This window comes from Cervus elaphus, chromosome 15 (genome assembly GCF_910594005.1).
Source record: "Cervus elaphus chromosome 15, mCerEla1.1, whole genome shotgun sequence".
Taxonomy (NCBI): Eukaryota; Metazoa; Chordata; class Mammalia; order Artiodactyla; family Cervidae; genus Cervus; species Cervus elaphus.
In genome coordinates, this window is record NC_057829.1 from 5,158,881 (window position 1) to 5,179,200 (window position 20,320).

The 20,320-nt window shown below is 43.3% G+C and overlaps 1 protein-coding gene across 1 annotated transcript in view; it reads right to left on the reverse strand.

Moving 5' to 3' along the window:
• The window catches only part of ACTN2 (actinin alpha 2), a 78,031-nt gene extending 58,351 nt beyond the window's left edge, over positions 1-19,680 (reverse strand). The window contains exon 1 of the mRNA XM_043925974.1: positions 19,371-19,680. Coding sequence (XP_043781909.1) covers positions 19,371-19,496 — 126 coding nt within the window. The 5' untranslated portion in view covers positions 19,497-19,680. The remainder of the gene's footprint in view (positions 1-19,370) is intronic.
• Positions 19,681-20,320: the final 640 nt, after the last annotated feature.

Below are 20,320 nucleotides of genomic sequence, written 5' to 3' on the forward strand. Positions count from 1 at the left end.
AGGTCCACGGTGCTTATAATACTAGCGTTTGCTCATAAAGGGTAAAAATATTTTGTCCATGCATTAAAAAAAGACTTACTCCTAAGGCAGAGTTAATAGGAAGGGCTACATGGGAATCAGAACTTGGTTCATGATACATTAGATAAAAACAGGCTTAAAGTTAACTCATGCAAAAAGGCAAATTCCATTGCACTCCATTGCAAATGGAAGGCCCACAACTGGTTTCTCAGGCTTTCCATATGCCCACAGGCACACATATTACGCATCAAAGATCCACAAAATGAACACAGTAGTCTCTAGTCCTGCCTTATTCACCTTTGAATCACCTCATGAACCCAGTACCCAGCAGGTACACCTGTATGAACCCATACGGAGCCAGGACCCATTCAAATTTTTAATACTTCAAGCTTAAATTGTGACAATTTCAGTCATAAATAAATTGCAGCCTTAACAGTATCAACATACAGCCTTTCCTCTGAGTATCAGGAATACACATAAACACAAATTTAATGACTCAAAGACAAAGAGGAAAAAAAAGAGAGACAGTCTTTTCCCACTGATTCATCCCCAACAAATACTGCCTACAAGTAGGATTCAGGCTTTCTTTCTAGGCAATGTGAGAATAGCTAGCAATCTCTAATTAAGGAGTGTCAAAGCCTACGAGCAACTCAAGTGGGGCTGTCACCATGAGAAGGCTTTCAGGACTTGGTCGGGGAGCAGGAAAAATCCTCTCAGAAATACCTGGTGGGTGATACCACCACCTGGAACATTCTAAAAATGTCTGTGAAAGTGGCACAGAGAGAAGCTGGGATTTCTTTTTTTTACCTGCACCACACATTTGGTGGGAAACTCGGTTCCCTGACAAGGGCTCGAACCCAGACCCCCAGCTTGGTAGCTCAGAGTCCTAACCACTGGACTGCCAGGGAATTCCCAAAGATGGGATTTTTGTGTTCCAGACACTTTATCCTGGGACACAGTGGCACTCAGTAACTATTTGCTGAATAACATCTGTTTGATTTCTGAAACAAAGAAGACAGCTGTCAGATTTTTTAAACTGAAAAAATAAAAACCACTGCAGAGCTAGAAATCTCTATCTAGTCAAGTTCCAGGCTTTTGAAGATTCTTATTATGTCAAACTTAACTACAGAATCCTTAAACTTTAAAAAAAAAAAAAAAAAGAGTTTATAATCTTGTCTCCCCCAAAATGGCTCACTACTCATAAAAATCCTCACTACTGAAGAGGATCTAAAAATAGAATCTGGCTAATGGGTGACACTTGAAGTGGGGAGGGTAAAAATGGCTTTCCCAGCCCTTGAAAACACAGTCCTAACCAGCTCTGGTTTTCATCATGAATTTTAGGTTTCAATCACCAGGTTCAGAAAACTGACTTCCATTTAGTCCCTGGATGTTCAGAATAGATTAAAAAATGTGCTAACGATCTTCAAGGCTGCCAAATGGGACAAAAAGGCTTTCCAGGTTTTAAACAAAGCCAAGTCTAGCCCAGACTAATTCTGGTTTAAGGAATGATCTGTCTGATACATGGAGTCTCCTTCATAACTTCCAGAAAGGATAGGAGAGATTAAAGTCACGAAATTTGGAAAGAGGAGATAGCTAAATAAGGTACTGTAGGTAGGTTCAAGAGGGAGGGGATATATGTATACCTACGGCTGATTCAGGTTGATGTCTGACAGAAAACAACAAAACTCTGTAAAGCAATTACCCTCAACTAAAAAATAAATAAGTTTTTAAAATAATAAGGTACTTTATGTTAGGAAAAATCTGAGCTCCGAAGGTCAAGTGGTGCACTGTCTACAGCTCCCCTTCTATGTACATTATTCTACAGCTCACCGATCTAACCAATAGATGAGTGAGAGCAATGCAGACCGGTTCTTTTCTACAGACAAGGAATGCCTTTTGTTCAGTTCAGGGACGATCCTCCTTGCTCCCACCAAAAAGTATCTGCCGATATTCGGACATTAGTTTCAATACTCCTAATCTATAAATGTACAACGGTACTTCAGATTCTCTTTTGAACCAGCTGGAACACCTCTCCAGTTTTCTCATGAGTTAGTTAAATATCATCTTTAACACGTGTTTATTTTTCTGCTTATATGAGAGTCGTGATTTTACCTTTACTTAAGAACTGTCTTATAGTTTTAGAGTCTTTCTTCTAAAAAGAGGTAAACATTCAAATGTGCTGAAATATTCACTATTCCAGTCTACATTTTACTGATCTGATTTTGATGAAGGCCAGTAGTAATCAATGCACAAGAATGATCTCTACAGAAAAGAAACGCATGGTTACCAAAGAGGGGTGAGGGGGGGGAGCGATGAACCAGTAACTTAGGGTCAGCAGATACAAACTAATGTACATAAAGTAAACGACAAGGTCCCACTGCAGGGCACAGGGAACTATATTCAGTATTCTCTAATAAATCGTAATGGAGAAGAATGCAAAAAAGAATATGCTAATACATATACATATGTATGGATGCATAGCTGGATCACTTGGCTGTGTACCAGAAACCAACACAACATTGTAAATCAATTATACGACAATAAAAAATAAAAAGGATGTTAACAAAAATGTTACAGAAAAGAATATAGACTCCAGAATAACTGGAGTCCATCACTCACTGATATTAAGGACAGTACACTTCCCTTGTCCTGTGAAAATGACAACTGTCAGAAGTCTCAGCTTACTGCATCCCTTTTACATTTCAATCCCAACGTGTGTCCCCATGTTCCCTCGTATACAGATAACCATAAATAATATTGGATTTGGGTTGAATTAGTTAGCACTTTTCTCTGTTTCATAAAAAATCATACATTTCTCTAGAAGCTAAAGTATATTTCCATCTGTTAATTTCCTCCCCACTCAAGAAAATCCCCTACAAACATTTTATTACCACTTACAGGAGTCTTTATTACTCATTCTCTAATTCTGGCTTTTCAGCTGCAATTTACATCTCTATAGCCCTCAAGACAGAAGCAACCTAGCAAGGACATCAACAGTTCTCCCAGCCACAGACCCGAGCGTAGTTTGCAATCCAAACTACCATTACTTTAATTCCAAGGGACGTTTTTCAGTTCTTGAGAGAACAGACTTGTGGACACAGCAGCGGAAAGAGAGGGTGGGATGAATTGAGAGAGCAGCACCAACATACACACATTACCACGTGGAAAACAGCTAGTGGGGATCTGCTGTGGGCGCAGGAGTGTGGCTTGGTGCTCAGTGACCTAGATGGGCGGGAGGGGGGCTCAGAGGGAGGGGATGTGTGTATACTTATAGTTGATCCAACACTGCTCTACAGCAGAAACCAACACAACACTGTAAAGGAATTGTCCAATTAAAAATAAATTTTCTAAAAAGTTACAGCATTCTGTCTTCTAAAGGGCAATTAAATGATCTTGATGAAGCTCCCCATCTTAACTGTTAAATGGAAAAAAAGAAAGTTAAGATTAGCAATATGCAGTTACTTCCCAAACAATTTTAGGACTGGAAGCATGTGCTAACCAAATCAAATATCCATAGAATCAAAGTTTTGGTCATTTTTGTTTTAAAGTATTAAAACCAAAAAAAAAGAAAAAACTTAGGTTCAAAGAACCACCTGAAAGCTACTGATGCCGGGTCATCTGAGCTTAAAGACTTCCTGAGGCCAACAACCTGACTTAGCCTCTGGCTGGGAGTTGCGTGGGGTCACACCTGCCTCCCCCAAGCTGGCACAACCTCGGTGAAGAATTCCTTTGAGGACTTTCTGGTAAGCAAGCATTTAAGGCTCCCAACAAACAGCCTTACATACGATTGATCCTGAGCTATGCTTCCCAAAATAACTTGTTCCCTTTGAGCCTGGGTAATTATGTGCAAGACATGGCTCTGGGTCAGGGCAGACCCAACTGTTCCTTGGTTATAGGCAAGAGCAGCATTCATTGTACTTCCATGACCCTCTTCTTGAGGATGAATTCAAGCTTAAAGAAAAGCTTACTGATGTTTTCCCCCTCCTCCCCGTCCCCTCCCCCCAGTCGATCCCGGCAACTGGGGAAGCAGCTTGTTCTACCCAGACAGCAAAATAAATATACTTTAATTCAAGTTCACCATACTGTTACTATTTCCAGGGACCCAAATAAATGGTTGCCTATGCAGAGAAACTAAAAGTGCTATTTTGAAGGAAGTGGCTCTCTGGAGTATGCCACATGCTTTGTGCTGTTGGTTTGAACCCTCACACGGTTCTAAGTGGGTAACAGTCCCCCAGTCAGCTCCATCACAGGTTTGTGCCACATACAGGGAAAGCTCTGGAAAGCAGAAGGGCTACAGAACAGGGAAGCTGGGCATTTCCAAAGCTCCTGCCACTGGAGGGAACCAGGCTGGCACTTCCTCCATCAAGAAGTTCTTCCCTAGGGCTCACGCTGAGGGCAAAAGTGTTCAAAAGTCTTCATATCCTAAATCATTTCAGACAATATATATTATAGTATAAAACATAAATATATGCTTTTCAACTATGGCCTCAAGTCATCTAGCAGGCAATATGACAAAATGTTAACACTAGTTTTCTCCATGGTGTGACTTTAAAAAATTTCTTCTCCATATTTTCTGTAACAAAGACATATGACTTGGGCAGTTATTTGAAAATGTATCTCCAAAAAGTAGTTTAGGAAACTCTATACATTCTGTTAGGTTAGATTCTCTGCCCTTCTCTGGTTAGCTGTAATTATGTTAACTAGCTTTACTTTCCTCAGCCTTTGTCATTCTACCTGAAAAAGGAAAGCGATTTAAATTGGACATATTCCAGCAAGTCTAAATTTCTGACGTTAATCATTTGATAAAGTGCTACTTCAAGGCTTTCTTTTTTTGTAAGTTTCACAGTAGAAATCCCTAGTTCAATATCACATTTTAAAATATCATATAAAATAGATAAGAATCTACTGCATAGCACAGAGAATTCTACTCAACACTTTGTAATGGCCTATATCTGAAGAGAATCTTTAAAAAAACAAGAATGGACATTATGTATATGTATAACTGATTCACTTTGCTATATCCCTGAAGCTAACACAACATTGTAAATCAACTATACTCCGACAACAACAAAAAATGCCCCATGGAGAAGGTACACACTGTCCAAGTCCAAGGGCCGTGGAAGAGAAATCCTTTGGAGTCCTTAGTATCTAGTTACCCAGACACCAGTGACAGCAATAGACCCACGGTCACCCCCCAGGTATTTCTGACAGCAATTTCCCTGCTTCCTGACCAAGTCCTTAAAGGACCCCCATGGTGACTGCCCTACCCTACCTCATCACAGAAGGGACAATTTTACATTAAACACAATTTTATCCCACAGTAAGTATACTTATTCCTACTTTGCTATCAGACTTTCAAGTCTCTAAAGATATGTATAATCTTTTGTAAGAAAAAGACTTAAGGTGTCATAAAAACAAACTTAGAGATCTGATCCTGGAAATAGGTCCAGATATTTTAATAATGTTTAACTCAGATAATTTGGGCTTCCCTGGTAGCTCAGGTGGTAAAGAATCTATCCACAATGCAGAAGACCCAGGTTCGACTCCTGGGTCAGAAAGATCCCCTGCAGAAGGGAACAGCTACCCACTCCAGTATTCTTGCCTGGAGAATTCCATGGACAGAGTAGCCTCGTGGGCTACAGTCTATGGAGTTGCAAAGAGTTGGACACGACTGAGCGATTAGCACTTTAGGATTTTCATTTAATTTTATTATTTATTGCTTACTGTGCTGGGTCTTCCTTGCTACATGGGTTTCCTCTAGTTGCTGCAAGCAGGGGCTACTCTCCAGCTGCGATGTGTGAACTTCCCGTTGCTGTGACGCCTCTTGTCGTGGGTCACAGGTTCCAGGGTGCATGGGCTTCAGAAGCTGCAGCACGGGGGCTCAGTAGTTGCGGCTCGCAGGCTCCAGAGCACAGGCTCAATAGCTTTGGAGCATGGGCTTGGTTGCATGAATCAGGGATCAGGGATTAAACCCATGTCTCCTGCATTGGCAGGCGAACTCTTTACCTTGAGCCACTGGTGAAGTCCAAATCCTTAATTTTCTAGATGTGCAAGATCAGTACCCTTAAAGTCTAGCACATATTATTATCAAGCTATCTGAGATATGAGCATAAATACTACTTACAAGACTACACAGACGGTATACAAACTACCAAAATGACAACAGTGATGTGAATTTCAGAGGTAAACCTGGCCCATGGGAGGCCTCCAGGGAGGTCGGTGGTCCCATACCTCTCAGACGTAGGGCTCACTCCCACCACTGGCTGCAAGGCTTGGTCTTCTAAAGGATTCATGAGTTAGAAGACTCAGAAATTACTGGGCTCTGATACTGAAATCAGTCGGTTTTAGAACTCTCATTTCACTAATATTCGCGTTTTTTTCAAGTTCAGAAATAGGCCAGACTGTTCAGAAAAAGGCATTATTGTCCAATATACAAATTATTTGGGTCTTGATATTATTTTAACCTTCTTTGAAATGGTCTTGTGTATTTCCTCTGAACAAAGTGACCATAGAATCTGAAGTCTAAGCTAGACCATCTCTGAGGGTCAAAGGTGACATTATTTATAATTACTCTGGGACAAGAGCCACAACTGAGATTGTCTTGGGAAAACCTAGATGAGGGGGTCACCTGACCTCTGGGATCAATCTCCGCCCCTCCTCATTTCCTTTCATAAAAAGCTGAAAATCTGAGAGATGGGCATCATGCTATATGCCTTCAACTAAGTTAATTCAACAGTGTTAAATGTCTATTACATCTCAATAAAGGCTGGGAAACAAATAAAATGAATCTTTGTAAGGAAGGAAGTGGCCTGGAACTGCTATAGGCAGATAGCCCCTATCCCTTCCAGGTCTCCCCTAGAAATTCACATACCTAAGCAGGTGAGGACCTGATCTATGTCTAAATAAAAGCTCCGGAAGCAGTCTTGGCAAGACTGCCCCTAAAAATAACCTTTCCCCAAAGACACGTTACATGTCTGTTCGGCTCCTTCCTCTGGCTCTCCTCTGGGGGTGGTGGAGGAAATAAAGATGCAGAGGTATCAAATTCAGCATCTTCAGACACTGTTCCCACCTCCTGTCTCAAATTCAAGCTCCCCACTCAAAGCAGTAAAAGCAATGGTCACAGGAGTCAGACCAATAAACCTGAAGGAGGCTATGGGGTCAATTTACCAGATCAGTCTGCAGCAAGAGAAGGGAAAGAGCCTACCAGTACTGCCTTCTCACATGGGGCCACAAACTACGGTGAACCCATCCACCACATTTACAGGCTGTTAAAAGGCTTTGCCTCTGCCAACAGAGGTTTCTTGGCACAATTTTGTTCTCTTCCCCTTCCAAGCCTGAAATTCACCATTAGGGTTCTTCTTGGAACTAGGAATAAGACAACAGCATTATTGTCTTAGAAAGGTCACCGTTAAAATACTGATGATCCCCTAGACATTCCTGATGGTCCAGTGGTTAAGAATCCACCTATCAATGGTTTGATCTCTGGTCCAGGAAGATTCCACATGCTGTGAGGCAGCTAAGCCTGCGTGCTACAACTACTGAAACCTTCATGCCCTAGAACCTGTGCTCCGCAACAAGAGAAGCCACTGCAATGAAAAGTCTGCACACCACAACTAGAGCAGAGCCCCCACTCCTCACACCTAGGGAAAGCCTGTGTATAGCAACTACGACCCAGTGCAGCAAAAAAAAAAAAGCTAAAAAAGTTGATGATCCTTGGGAAGGCAGGTCTTGCCTAAAAATCTTTAGTTTTTAGGAACAGACAATCATAACATAATCATAACACTGTGAGAAATTATCAGGGGAACTGGGGGTTAGGAGAGGTGTCCAAGCAGAGCAGGGAAGAGGCCTGGATGGTCAAAAGCAGGTAGCAGGAAGCCTGGGTTTGGGGGAGAAGCCAGAACTTTCAAAACAGGGAAGGTAACAGTTGGCTCACTTGGCAGTTTTGCTTCACAATTTTGTTTAGAGAATAAAGCATCAGTTGAACATAACTTGTTTTTCCTTTTAGGATTGGACATTCCTGGTAACTACTTCACAATGTACACATTTATCAAAACATGCGCCACACTAAATACATACAGTTTTTCACTTCTCAACGACACCTCAGTAAAGCTGGGGCGGGGTCAGAGCTGGGTATCCTTTATTTATGAAACTTGGGTTGCCTTCACCTGGTGGGGTTCAGAGGGATTCACTATATGTTCTCTCTGCTTCTGTGTATGCTTGAAATTTTCTATAAGTTAAAAATAAATAAAAGAAAGGCAGAATATTTTCAATGTAAAGTGAAGGGAGTCCTTGGCACTGCCATTGGCCAAATGTCTATGGAGCCCGAGTCTTGGCGAGCATCCTTGTCCACTAAGACATCATGTCTGCAGGAAGATGGCTCTGATCTACACTCTTGCCTCTGGAAGTCTCCTTTTCTCGTTCCAAAAGGGAACTGACTCAATTACTTAGGCATCCTGAACTCCAGTTTCTTTTTGGAACTATGTCAGACAGACCAGTAGTTAATTCCAAAGATGTGCCCTTAGTGGCATGTCCAATAAGCCTCCATTTGAAAGATGTAGTTGGCTTTTCCTGTGGTCCCTTTGCTCCTCCTCTGGCATTTCTGTGGGATAGAGCGATTGCTAGAGCCTGACTAGGGGAAAATCTTGGAAGGACAATATTTCCCAAGTCTCAGAATTTAGTCTTCTCACTCTCATCCCTTGACCCCCTTGACCCACTTAGAAATTAAAAATTCAGACACACACCCCCTTTCAAATGGGGCGTTGGAGGAGGGATGCATTGGGAATCTGGGCTTAGCAGATGCAAACTATTATATTTTGGGTTGGCCAAAAAGTTCATTAAGAGTTTTTGCATAAGATGTTATGGGAAAACCTGAATGAATTTTCTGATCAACTCATATTTTGGCTCAATCCAATATATAAAGGGTAAACAACAAGGTCCTACTGTATAGCATAGGGAACTATATTCAATATCCTGTAAGAAAGTAGAATGGAAAAGAATGTGAAAAAGAATATATGTGTATAACTGAATCACTTTGCTGTACAGCAGAAATTAACACAACATTGTAAATCAACCAAACTTCAACAAGATAAATCTTTTAAAAATAAAAATAAAAGCACCTCTTTTGGAGATAAGTCACCTGGATACAAAATTCAGCTCTGCCGTTTGCAAATCAAAATACACAATAAAATAATTAGCACCTCTGTATTTTATAAAATTTTGATTGTGAAAGATAATATCTTTGTAATATAGACAAAATTCTGTGTACATTTCCCAGCTACCACTTCCCTACCCTCAACCACCCGTAGGTGGGTTACTTAACGTCCCTAATGGAAAAGTAAGAACCACAATACTCATCTCTTAAGACTGCTATGACACTGGAATAAAATAATACATATGGTTAAAACAGTGCCTGGAAATTCTCAATAAACAGCTGCTCTGCCCTAGAACAGTGAATAGCTTGGAATACTGGAAGCCATGTGCCAAATCCCCTCCCCCTCTTTTTTTAATCCATGGGCAAAAAATTCATATTTTAAAATATCATTTTTACTGTCTTATTGGAATATTTTTCTTGTACTGTTATACGGAAAAAACAAATATAAACAATTAAAAAATAAACAAACTTGAAACAAAACACCTAAATGAGGGCCACCATTCATCTCATTTTTAAAATTTTATAAACAATAAAACAGAAAAAGTTGCGACTTCCTTGGCAGTCATGACTCCCAGAGCTCAGCCTTTCTCTCCTATAACAAAACCCACAGTGTGTGCAGGTTTCTATTATGGGCACTTTGAATCACTCAAATGAGACTTGGGGATTATGAAGAACCAGCATGAGCAGCAAGATATATCATATTCAGAGCCATGAAACAACTCTCAATAAATTTAAAAGAATATAAGTCATACAAAGTATCTCAGACCACAATAGAATTAAGTTAGAAATCAGAAACAAAAAGCCTTCCAGAAAATTCCCAGATAACTGGAAATTCAATAACACTTTTCTAGGTAACCTAAGGATGAAAGGAAAATTAGGGGATATTAGGGACTTTCCTGACTTTCCAGTGGTTAAAACTCTGAGCTTCCAATTCAGGGTGCGCGGGTTCAATCCCTAGTTGGGGAACTAAATCCCCCATGCTGCATGGTGCAGCCAAATAATAATAAACAAAAACAGAAAAGAGAAATCTACCTTGTGGTTGAATGCTACATTCGGTATGTTAAGATGAAACTAATTCTTTTCAGTCATGAAACTACTTCTCTTAGTAATCCTTACAAATTTGCAATAAAGTCTTCCTCAAGAAGGCCCCACCTTGGCCATTCCAGTTGCGGAACGATTTTATGTCACAGACTTGAGCACACCACCACAAATAGTTTCTTACAGCTTTTCACTTCCTTTGGAAACCATAACTTATCTCATGAGCTAAAAGATCTCGCATTCCATGGTGCCAAGTCCCTGGGTTTCTGTTCTAGCAACTAAACCAATTCAAATGCCAGATTCAGATGGCCTGGCAAAGTTCCAACAAAACACCAAGGTGAGATTTCTCCAGGAAGAAAAGCAAAGACATTTTGACAGTCTGAGTGGTTCCAAGTCGTCCAATAAATGCATGTTTTCATCCAGAGAAGCAATGCTTCCACATTTCGGTAATTACTGCTTCCTGCAGGAGCCCTCGATGTTAGCTCACCTCAGCATCTGCCAGGTACATCTTCCAGTTCCCCCTCCTAACAGTTTCAAACTTGTCCTCTGAGCAGGTAACTTCTGCACGTAAATCTCTAAGCTTGACCTTTCTTTTCGATGTTTCCATGGGCTGTCAATCCCTCAATCCAAACCTCTCCATTTTACTGCTACGAAAACCTAACCACCACCCTTATTTTCCCAGTTGGATACCAAAGGCACTAGAGATAAGACTAGAAACAATCTGATTTCAGTTTTATGGCTTGGCTATTGTGAGGTCTTGGTCAAATACTATACCTCGAATATAGTGGGACAATAGCAGTGATACAGTGGTTTTATCGGGTTAAGCCATAAGAAACTGCAATTTGGGGAGGTCGAAATGGTTAGTGTCAAAAATTTCCTATGGTTCAACCTAATATGTACAAAATATCTTAAAATTCTAATAAAAAGCAATGAGATTATTTTCTAAGTAATTATTATCTTCCCATCCTATTCGACTATGATAAAGTAACTTGAAGACCTGTCAGGACTCTAAAAGATAGGATTTCTTGTTTGCCAATCTCAGTTATAAGCATCTATATAACATGCATTCATACCTTCAATATCAAATGCTGTTGTCATTTTCCACCCCAATCTCATAGTCACCTACTTGTCCACTTGGCCCTCACAATTACTAAAAAAAAAAAAGGAGGTTTTTACTAAGATAGCAAGCTTTTTCATGTTGTAACAGACACTAATAAGAATCTATTTTCATTATATAGTAATCTCTAGGAATGATGCCTAACATATTTATCCCCTAGCAAAAACAAACAAACACAACAACTCAAAAGTCATGCTAACTCCGTAGTCCTGGATTTGGCTTATAACAAGACTGCCCCAGGCAGATTCTTTTCCAGGTCCACACACTCTGCAGAATCACCTGCATCTCTTCCCTATTTTCTAATCCTGCTACTGTGAAGCCTGGCATGTCTTCCAAAAATTCTTGTTTTACCAGGTTTTACATACGGAAGAACAAATTTAAATGTATATTTCTCTGTCTAAATGAATTTGGAATTTTATTACATGAGTAGATGTTTTCAACCTGGACAAAACAGTCATATGAAATCAAATCTAGGTTATCAGAATTTTGTTCATTCATGTGGTGACATGTTTTATTATCATTTAAATATATCTATATGTATGGTTTTATTTTATTCCCCAAATCTCTAAATTGCAACTTTTAAAAAACATTAAGCAGATTCTCTTTCTAGGATCAGTCTTAGAATAAGAACTAAGTTGGAGAAATCCATCATTTGTGGAACTTGAGAAAATGCTTTGAGAAAACATTAAACAAGTGTGAGTTGGATTTAATACATCTGTAGCTCGCGGAGTTACAAAGATTGCAAGAAAAAATTTATTAATAACTGTACTAGATTCTTTTCTGAAATATGACTTATAATTTCTGTACTTCACAGATGTGCGTGCAGACTCTGAGTAGGCCCAGGAGACCAGAGAAGAGCATCTGCTCACGGGAGAGACCAGGAGAGCATCTAGTGAGTCACGCTCTAGAGGAGGGGGCTGAGCAGGAAGAACTCCCAGAACTGGGGGAGGAGGCCAGACTCGGGGATAAGCAAAGGGATGAATAAAAACAACACGGTGACGCCAAGAACCCTTGGGGTAAGAGGAGTAGCAACAGAGGCTGGCCTGACCTCCCAAACCCCTGTGAGAGGTCTGCAAGGCCCCCTCAAGGCAATAAAGAACCACAGAGGGAGACTTCCCTGGTGGTCCAGTGGTTAAGAATCTGCCTTGCAATGCAGGGACGTGGGATCAATCCCTGGCTGGCGAACTAAGTTCCCACAGAGCAATGAAGCCTGCAAGCCACAACTAGAGTCATTGCATAGCAATGAAAGATCCCAAATAACACATGAAAGATCCCAAATAACACGTCAAAGATCCGTGTGCCACTCCTAAGACCCGAAGCAGCCAAATAAATAAATTTTAAAAAAGAACCACAGAGAGGCTTTAAGTAGAAATACACGACCAGGCTTGTATTTCATAAAGATCACTCCTGCAGCATCAGGGGGATGAGTCTGAGCACAAGCGTGGAGTGTGGAAGGGTGACAAAGCAGAGGCCGCTGCCCCCATCCAGACAGTGAACACAGAGACTCCGAAGGGCCTTAAAGCACGTGATGGGAGGAAGGGGCAGGGGCTGGGAGACTTTAGGAGTGGGCTCCACAGGGGCTGGGAGAGAGCAAGGGCTCAAGGGTAACTCCCAGGTTCCCCACCTGGGTGCCAGAGAGGAAGATGCTTCCAAGCACTGTGACCAGGAACCACGCAGAAGGGGCTCCGGAAATGTTCTCCGCTTCATTCTGTGAGCCAGTCCCTCCTCCGTGCTTCTCCCTCGCCTGTCTCCTGAACTATGCCGCAAGCCCCTTAAGGCCTGGGATGGAGCCAACTCCATGCCCTAACCCTGGTCCCCAGCATGACCATGATCAACAGCTGCCAAAGGGATGAAAGAACGATCGGCCACGCTCCTGCTCCACTGCTATTCTGCTCTTCATTACAGGCTGCAAGGGGGAAAACAATCTTCTACTGATAGTTTCTGCTCCAGGAAATTGTGGGTAGGGGTACACTCAGAGGTGTGTGTGCAATTGTTCAGACAGGTGCTTATGTAAAACATAGTCCTCAGCCTTCTTTAGACAGACCCATCTCTTGTGTCTGAGATGTTCCTGCCTGAGAAATTCGTCTAGCACAGTAGTTAGCAAGCGATTTCCCCTCATCTTTGCTTTCTGTTCTTTCTGGAAGAACTAGTCCCGTTCCCAGGGAAACAGTGGTACAGTTCTGACTGTCCTCCAACGTATTCCATGTCAACTCCTCTGCTCGTCATGGGAGCACCCCCACCCACCCCGGAGCTGCGCCTTTTATGTAGGTGTCTCCCAGCTGCAGCAATCAACTGCAGGGCATTCTGACAGTTTTCTGAAGCTGTGTTCATTAGGCTTCCCAGCTAAGAGTTCTATTCCTCCTCCCACACTCTCGGAAAAGCTTATTTTGGGTTCAAGTTTCTTCCTCGGTGAATCAGGTTGAAGGGTTAAGGGCAGACTCCAGGACATTTCACAGTACCTAAAAGAAGATGAACAAAGACTGATTTCTCCACCTTCCAGCTACTGCACCTGTGGCTCTGCATAGCACACCAAGGGCACCTTGAGAACATCAGCCACTCTGGGGGCAGAGGTCTCTTAGGGCTCCCACAAGATCCTGCCTTATAAGCCTGCCCATCATCAACTCTCTCTGGACATCCAAGGATACCTGAAACTCCAGCCCTCTCTTTAGGCATCAGCCACCTGGATGCACAGCTAGCCCCTCAGCACTCGGCCGCCTGCACTGGATGATACATCCCATAAACGGTTAGCTTTCCGCCCAGACACATCTCCTAGTGGAGAAGCAGGTACTCCTAGTCAGTTTTGTTACTTGTCAACATCACTATCTTGAGTTTTAAGTCCAGGGGCTCTAATGGTGAGATCATGTCCACTTAATTGGATTTATACAACAGCCTGCCAGGGAACCACATGGGGTTATTTAATACTTTTTATAATCCCTCCTGATCTCTCTCAAATCAATGCCTTCCTCAACACTGTTTCTAATCCTCACCGCTTGAAACGTATAGTCCCTGTAATGAGTTCTACCTGGATCCTCCACCTCAGGCGCTTACTGACTCCAGTTTATTCCGCAAACAATAAACTACTTGAAACATGGCTCCTCCTAGCTCAAGCATTCCCGAGAGCACTCTTGGACCACAAACTCCACACTCACCCTGGCATCCCAGGTCCTCTATAACCTGGCTCCGCAGGTTACCAATGTAGTTTTCTCTCTGAATTTGTTTTTTATTTATTTCTTTTTAATTGGAGGGCAATTACTTCACAATATTGGGCTGGCTTCTGCCATACATCAACCTGAATCAGCCCTAAGTATACATATGTTCCCTCCCTCTGGAGCCTCCCTCCTACCTCTTACTGCATCCCACTTCTCTAGGTTGTCACAGAGCACTGGGACTGAATCTGCATCTTTGGCTTCAGTTGAGTTCCTCTCATCTTCACACTTCCTCAAACACATCTTGAATAGCAGACATGTCAGCAAGCACATCCATTAACACGGAGCTGAGTGTCCCGGTCTGGCCACTTGGTGACTTTCTCACCCTCCCCTACCCTACCCCTCCAGGTCAGATGTGACTGTAGTCATGTCACTGAAGTGTACACCTAAAAAAGGTTAAAATGGCACAGCTTATGCTCTGTACATTTTACTGCACACACAAAAAGTACATCCAAATCACTAAGGAACAAACGATGTGCTTCTTCTTCCCTCCAAAGTCCAACCACAATACTGATTACTATCGACACTGCCTGATGAAATTAACAACTATTGGCTGCACACGGATAGTAATAACATTTACAGATAACTGTGTGGTCTACAAAGCCCCTTCGATGGAAACTAGTTTGACCATCTGATTCCGAAAAACTATGAGGCAAGAAAGACAGGGAATCCCTTATCTTTATTTTCCAGATGAAGAGACACAAATCTAAAGGTCTAGTGACTTAATTATGGCCAAACAGAGGGTACCAGGTGGAGTTGAGGTTCATCTAGGTCTCATGAATTTGAGACATTTCACAGGCCCTTGGTTCATCATTCACCTTGTTGGAACGATTCTCACCTTTTCTTCCCCAGGAAAAATTCCCACAAGAGCATACTCCAATGTGCAGGGTAAAACAGCCTGCACCTGGATCCTAAGCCAACAGCTGCTCATCAGAACACGGAAAGGGGCAACTGGCAGTGTCTGAGCGCTCTATTTAATCCGGACCTGTGGGCAGCTACCCCCACACAAGTGTCCTTCCACACTGCCTGACCCCATGTGGCAACATTTTAGTCTGATGGCAGGACTGACAGCCGGTGCACTGAGGTGAACGGTGAGCTGGTCCACCTAAATCGTGAGTACACAGAACTTGAATTTCTTTAGAAACAATGAGAACTGATCAGAATTCTGAATGTGGAATAAGTGAACAACTCTCTTATGCTCTTGACAATGAACAGAAAAGTGTTTTGATCACCTAGCTCTTACAGATTAAGGATGGAAGAAGCCTTTATGTATCAAAACACACAGTCACTTCCTTAAAAGGCCTGTTTTAGCCTTGCAGGGTGGGGAAGGACAGCACTCTGTGCCCACGGAGATAGCACACATATTCAGCATTGCTGCTCTGACAAGTCACCTCCCAATTAAGCTGCTGTTGAATTAAAGGCTGAATGTGCTCTTTGCTTCCAGGAGAAACTTATATCTAAGCACCAAAGATCTAGAAGTTTTAAAAGTCCACTGAAGACAGCCCCATTTGCATGAATACAAATATTCTCAAATACCCCTGGAAAGAGCAGGGGAGAACTCTGAAGCGTCTTTACACACTCTTGCTAAATTCAACATCTTCTAAACTGTGGCAAGAGCACTGTGCATCGTCAAAAAATTGAAAGCCAATTATTGCCAGAAGATCCAGAGATTTCACTTCTGGGTACAAAATTAAAAAAAAAAAAAAAACCTGAAAGCAAGGTTAAGAAGAGGTACTTATATACCCATGTTCACAGCACTATTTATAATAACCAAAAGGTAGACGCAACCCATGGGTGAATCAATCAATGGATGGATAAACAAAATATGTGGTCCATACAGTCAGTGAATTATTATTCAGCTTTAAAAAGTAAGGACATTCTGACACATGACACAACATTGATGAACCTAGAGGACATGATGCTAAGTGAAATCAACCAGACACTAAAGAGTAAATAGTGTATGATTCCAGGAGCAGGTCCCTCGGGGTCTACTTCATAGAGACAGAAAGTAGAAGGGTGGTTGCCAGGAGCTGGGGGTGGGGGGTGGGATAGAAAATTATTGTTCAATGGGTACAGAGTTTGGGTTTAGTGGGTTTTGCAAGAAGGAAAGAGTTATGGAGACTGACTACACAATATGAATGTACTTAACACCACTGAACTGTACACTTTAAAATAGTCAAGATGACAAAATTAATGTAAAAAAAAAAAAACCTCTCATCACACACACACAGCACTATACTTTTACTAAGTCCTTCTGTAGTGAGGAATTCCATACCAGAGAGCAAGGATTACCACAGCCCATGAGACTCTGTGAACTGTGGATATAATTAGGCCCCACATCCATTATAACACTACAGACGTCATCATGTGTTACCAGCATCTGTTGACAGATCTCATACCCGGCATATCACTGAAACGGCAAGTGTGGAGAAGGTGGCCCACAATAGAAACAATGGCATTTTATCCTTGTCCTGTTCCAGCAGTTTGGCTCATAGGACATAAATAGAGGCCACTGCTCTGGCTGCCGGGACCTCTCAGTTCAGAACTATTTTATTTTACTGCCTTGAGTGGGTTCTCTACAAAAAAAGTAGAAAGTAGAGGATCTTCAGGATCTGTTCAGGTCCATGTCCTAATGGAGAGTTTCCTTCTGTTTTGTTTTTCCCTAATGTCACAACACAGCACTCAAAGTACCTGAGAAAAAAAATGAGTTCTCACTTTTTAGCATTATTATTATTATTAGGACCAGGACTGGAGAAGGCAATGGCACCCCACTCCAGTACTCTTCTTGCCTGGAAAATCCCATGGCCGGAGGAGCCTGGTGGGCTGCCGTCTATGGGGTCGCTAAGAGTCAGACATGACTGAAGCGACTTAGCAGTAGCAGCAGCAGGACCAGGACATATGTCTGTTTTTTAATAATATATTTCAAGTGTTATACAGTTTTAATAATATATTCACATAGGAACACCAAACTTTAAAAAATTACAACAAGGAAATTATATGCCCAAATAGTGTGTATTAAAAATTGTATATAATTATACATTATATGTAAAATAATTAAAAACTATGTATGTGAATATATATATATTTTATATACATATATGTATACATGACAAATGACATATGTCTATATGGCCTTTGGAAACTAAAATTAACCCTGCCCTGTACTGTAATTTTAAAAAATCAACAGAAACGACTGTGATTAGACTTATTACTTTCAAAAATGATGAGCAGGCTACCTATCATGAGGAAAAAAAAAGCAATCTTTGCAACAAAGACTTAAAACTTAAAAAAAAAAAAAACCATGAAAAAAATGTAGTAATCAAAACTGGAAAACTTTTTTAAAAAATAAACACACTGTTAAAAATTAAAGCAACAATTTAACTTCTTTCTGACTGATGATGTGTCCATCAGCCCAGATGACACAATAATAATAAACAGTAATAATCCTCAGGCCAGGTGTTTCCCTCACAGTAAGTCATTTTAAAAACTGTAGAAGGTCTGAAATTTTATTCTCCTCTGTAGACTCAACTTCCGCTTATCAGTCTCGTTCCACTGTTTTCAAGAAGGTAGGGACTCAGAGGGAGAATGAAATGTAGCTAAACGGGAGCTTTCAAATAAATAATTTATTAAGTGGTCTCCTTAATGGAGAAATGACAACAAAAGAAAAATCTGGATTTGAAAATATTTGGTTATTTTATAAATAACCAAAAAACCCTCTAAAATGGTTATTTGATAATCATCCAAATATGAGACCTCTCTGCTTCTGTTTGTTAAGAGTATGGGATGTGTTCCCTGCAGCCAGACACTTATTCACCAGGCACTATCAGATAATCACCCACTGTGGCAGCTAAACAGAGCATTCCCATGCACACATATGGTCAACAGACGTTATCCACTTAAAAGCAGGCCCTTAGAAGGGAAACCCACTTTGCCCCACCCCAAGAAAAACAGGGGGTGAAAAAGCATAGGGCACTTTGCTTCTGCCAGGACACTGTCATCAGAAGGTTGGGTGAGCAGGTCTGCGTTGGCATCCCTGACCCGGCCAGGCTCTGCGCCCAGTCAAAGGGAGGCGGGATTTAGCCTCCTGGTGAGCAGTCCCTAGAGTTCTAGCCAAGGGGATCAAGAAGAAACCTTGAAATAGTGGAATGTTCCATTGGGCCCCCAGAGAGCGCCAACGAAGATGAGCAGGGAACTTTTAGAGCTGGCTGACTCCCTCGTCCCTGTGTGCTTAGCTCAACGAACCATAAATAGACTGTGAAATAACTATTACTTTGTGGGTGAATGTCTGGTGTTCATACAGCATCCCTCTCCAAGAAGCCCCAGAACATTTAATAAATGATTTCCAGTTCTTCTCTGGGGCAGCCCTGTGAAAATCGGAATGAAGCTGATGTTCATTTGACCTCTTTAATTTGGGGGGACGGTTACTGAACACGACGGGACCAGGAAATAACTCTGTGGCGAAGGTCACAGACTCGAGGGGTCAGAAGCGGACCTGAGACTCTTTCCGATTCTGATCTAATGCCGGTTAAAACTGAAACGCCCGCACTGTTCCTCGCTTAACATTTTTCGTTTTGTAACTCCTGTCTGACACACGCGCGCACCCACGCACACGCGCGCGCGCGCACCCACGACGCCCGGTTCCGTGACCGTCCCCGGACTTTATCGCCTCTCTCCCGGGGCACCCGGGCCACTAGGACACGGGACCACACAGCCCTCCATCGAGCGCCCTCCCGCGAGTCCCCCTGGTCGGCGGCGACCCCGCGCGGGCGGCCCCCGGCTAAGGGGACACGCGGACCAGCGGGTCGAGCCCGCAGACGGCGAGCACGCGACCCCGGCTGACCTTCCTCTGCTGCTTCTCCCAGGCGGGGTCGAGGAGCAGGTCGCGGTCCCACTCCTCCTCCTGGATCATGTACTCGTCATCCTCGTAGACGTAGTTGTACTGCACACCAGGCTCGATCTGATTCATGGCGCTCGGTGGTCGCGGCGGCGGCGCGGCGCGCGGGGTCGGACGGGCGGGCTGGCGGGCGGAGACGCGGCGGAGCCGGCGAGGCGCGGGCGGCGGGCAGGCGGGCGCGGGGTGACCTTCGCGCGGTCCTCTCGGGGCGGCACGCTGGGCGCTGGGTCGCGGGCGAAGCACCAGCTCGGGCTCCGAGCGGCTGCCGCGCCGCTTAATACCCGCGCCGCCCGTCACGTGGCCGCCCGGCCGCGCCCCCGCCCCGCCCGGGCCTCCGCCCGCGCCCGCCCGCGTCGCTCCGAGCACGTGCTGGCTGGCGGCGGGGCCCCGCGACTGGGGTCCGCACGCCCGGCGCTACCCCAAACCTGCCCCACGGCGAGCTGAGTCCACCGGCACCAGCCCACGCCTCCCGTCCACCCTGAGGGTCATGGAGCAGCAGGACTCGCGGGCGCCCAGGTGGGTTACCCGGGTGCTTGGGTGTTCGGGGATCAGAGGAGGGACACACACGGCTTGGGTCCCTGGCCAACCCCCCACCCCCGGCACATCTATGTTGTCCAGCGTATTCACGTTTTCCATGTGTTCCCACATATTCATAGATTCCACACACACACACCCCTAAAAAGTAAAGCTCAGAAGCTACAGACTCCCTTTTCTTCTTACTCTTCCTCCCTTGCCCTCACCTGGGGAAATCAAGGCAAAGGACTTGGACCAACCGGGTTAAGAAGTCAGGAACCAAACCAAAGGCTGAAAGTGTCTGCTTTCACCTGCCAGTCGTAAATTTGAAACAGCTGACAAAGGAGGAGAGCAGCCAGCTTCATGTTACATGTTCATCTCCC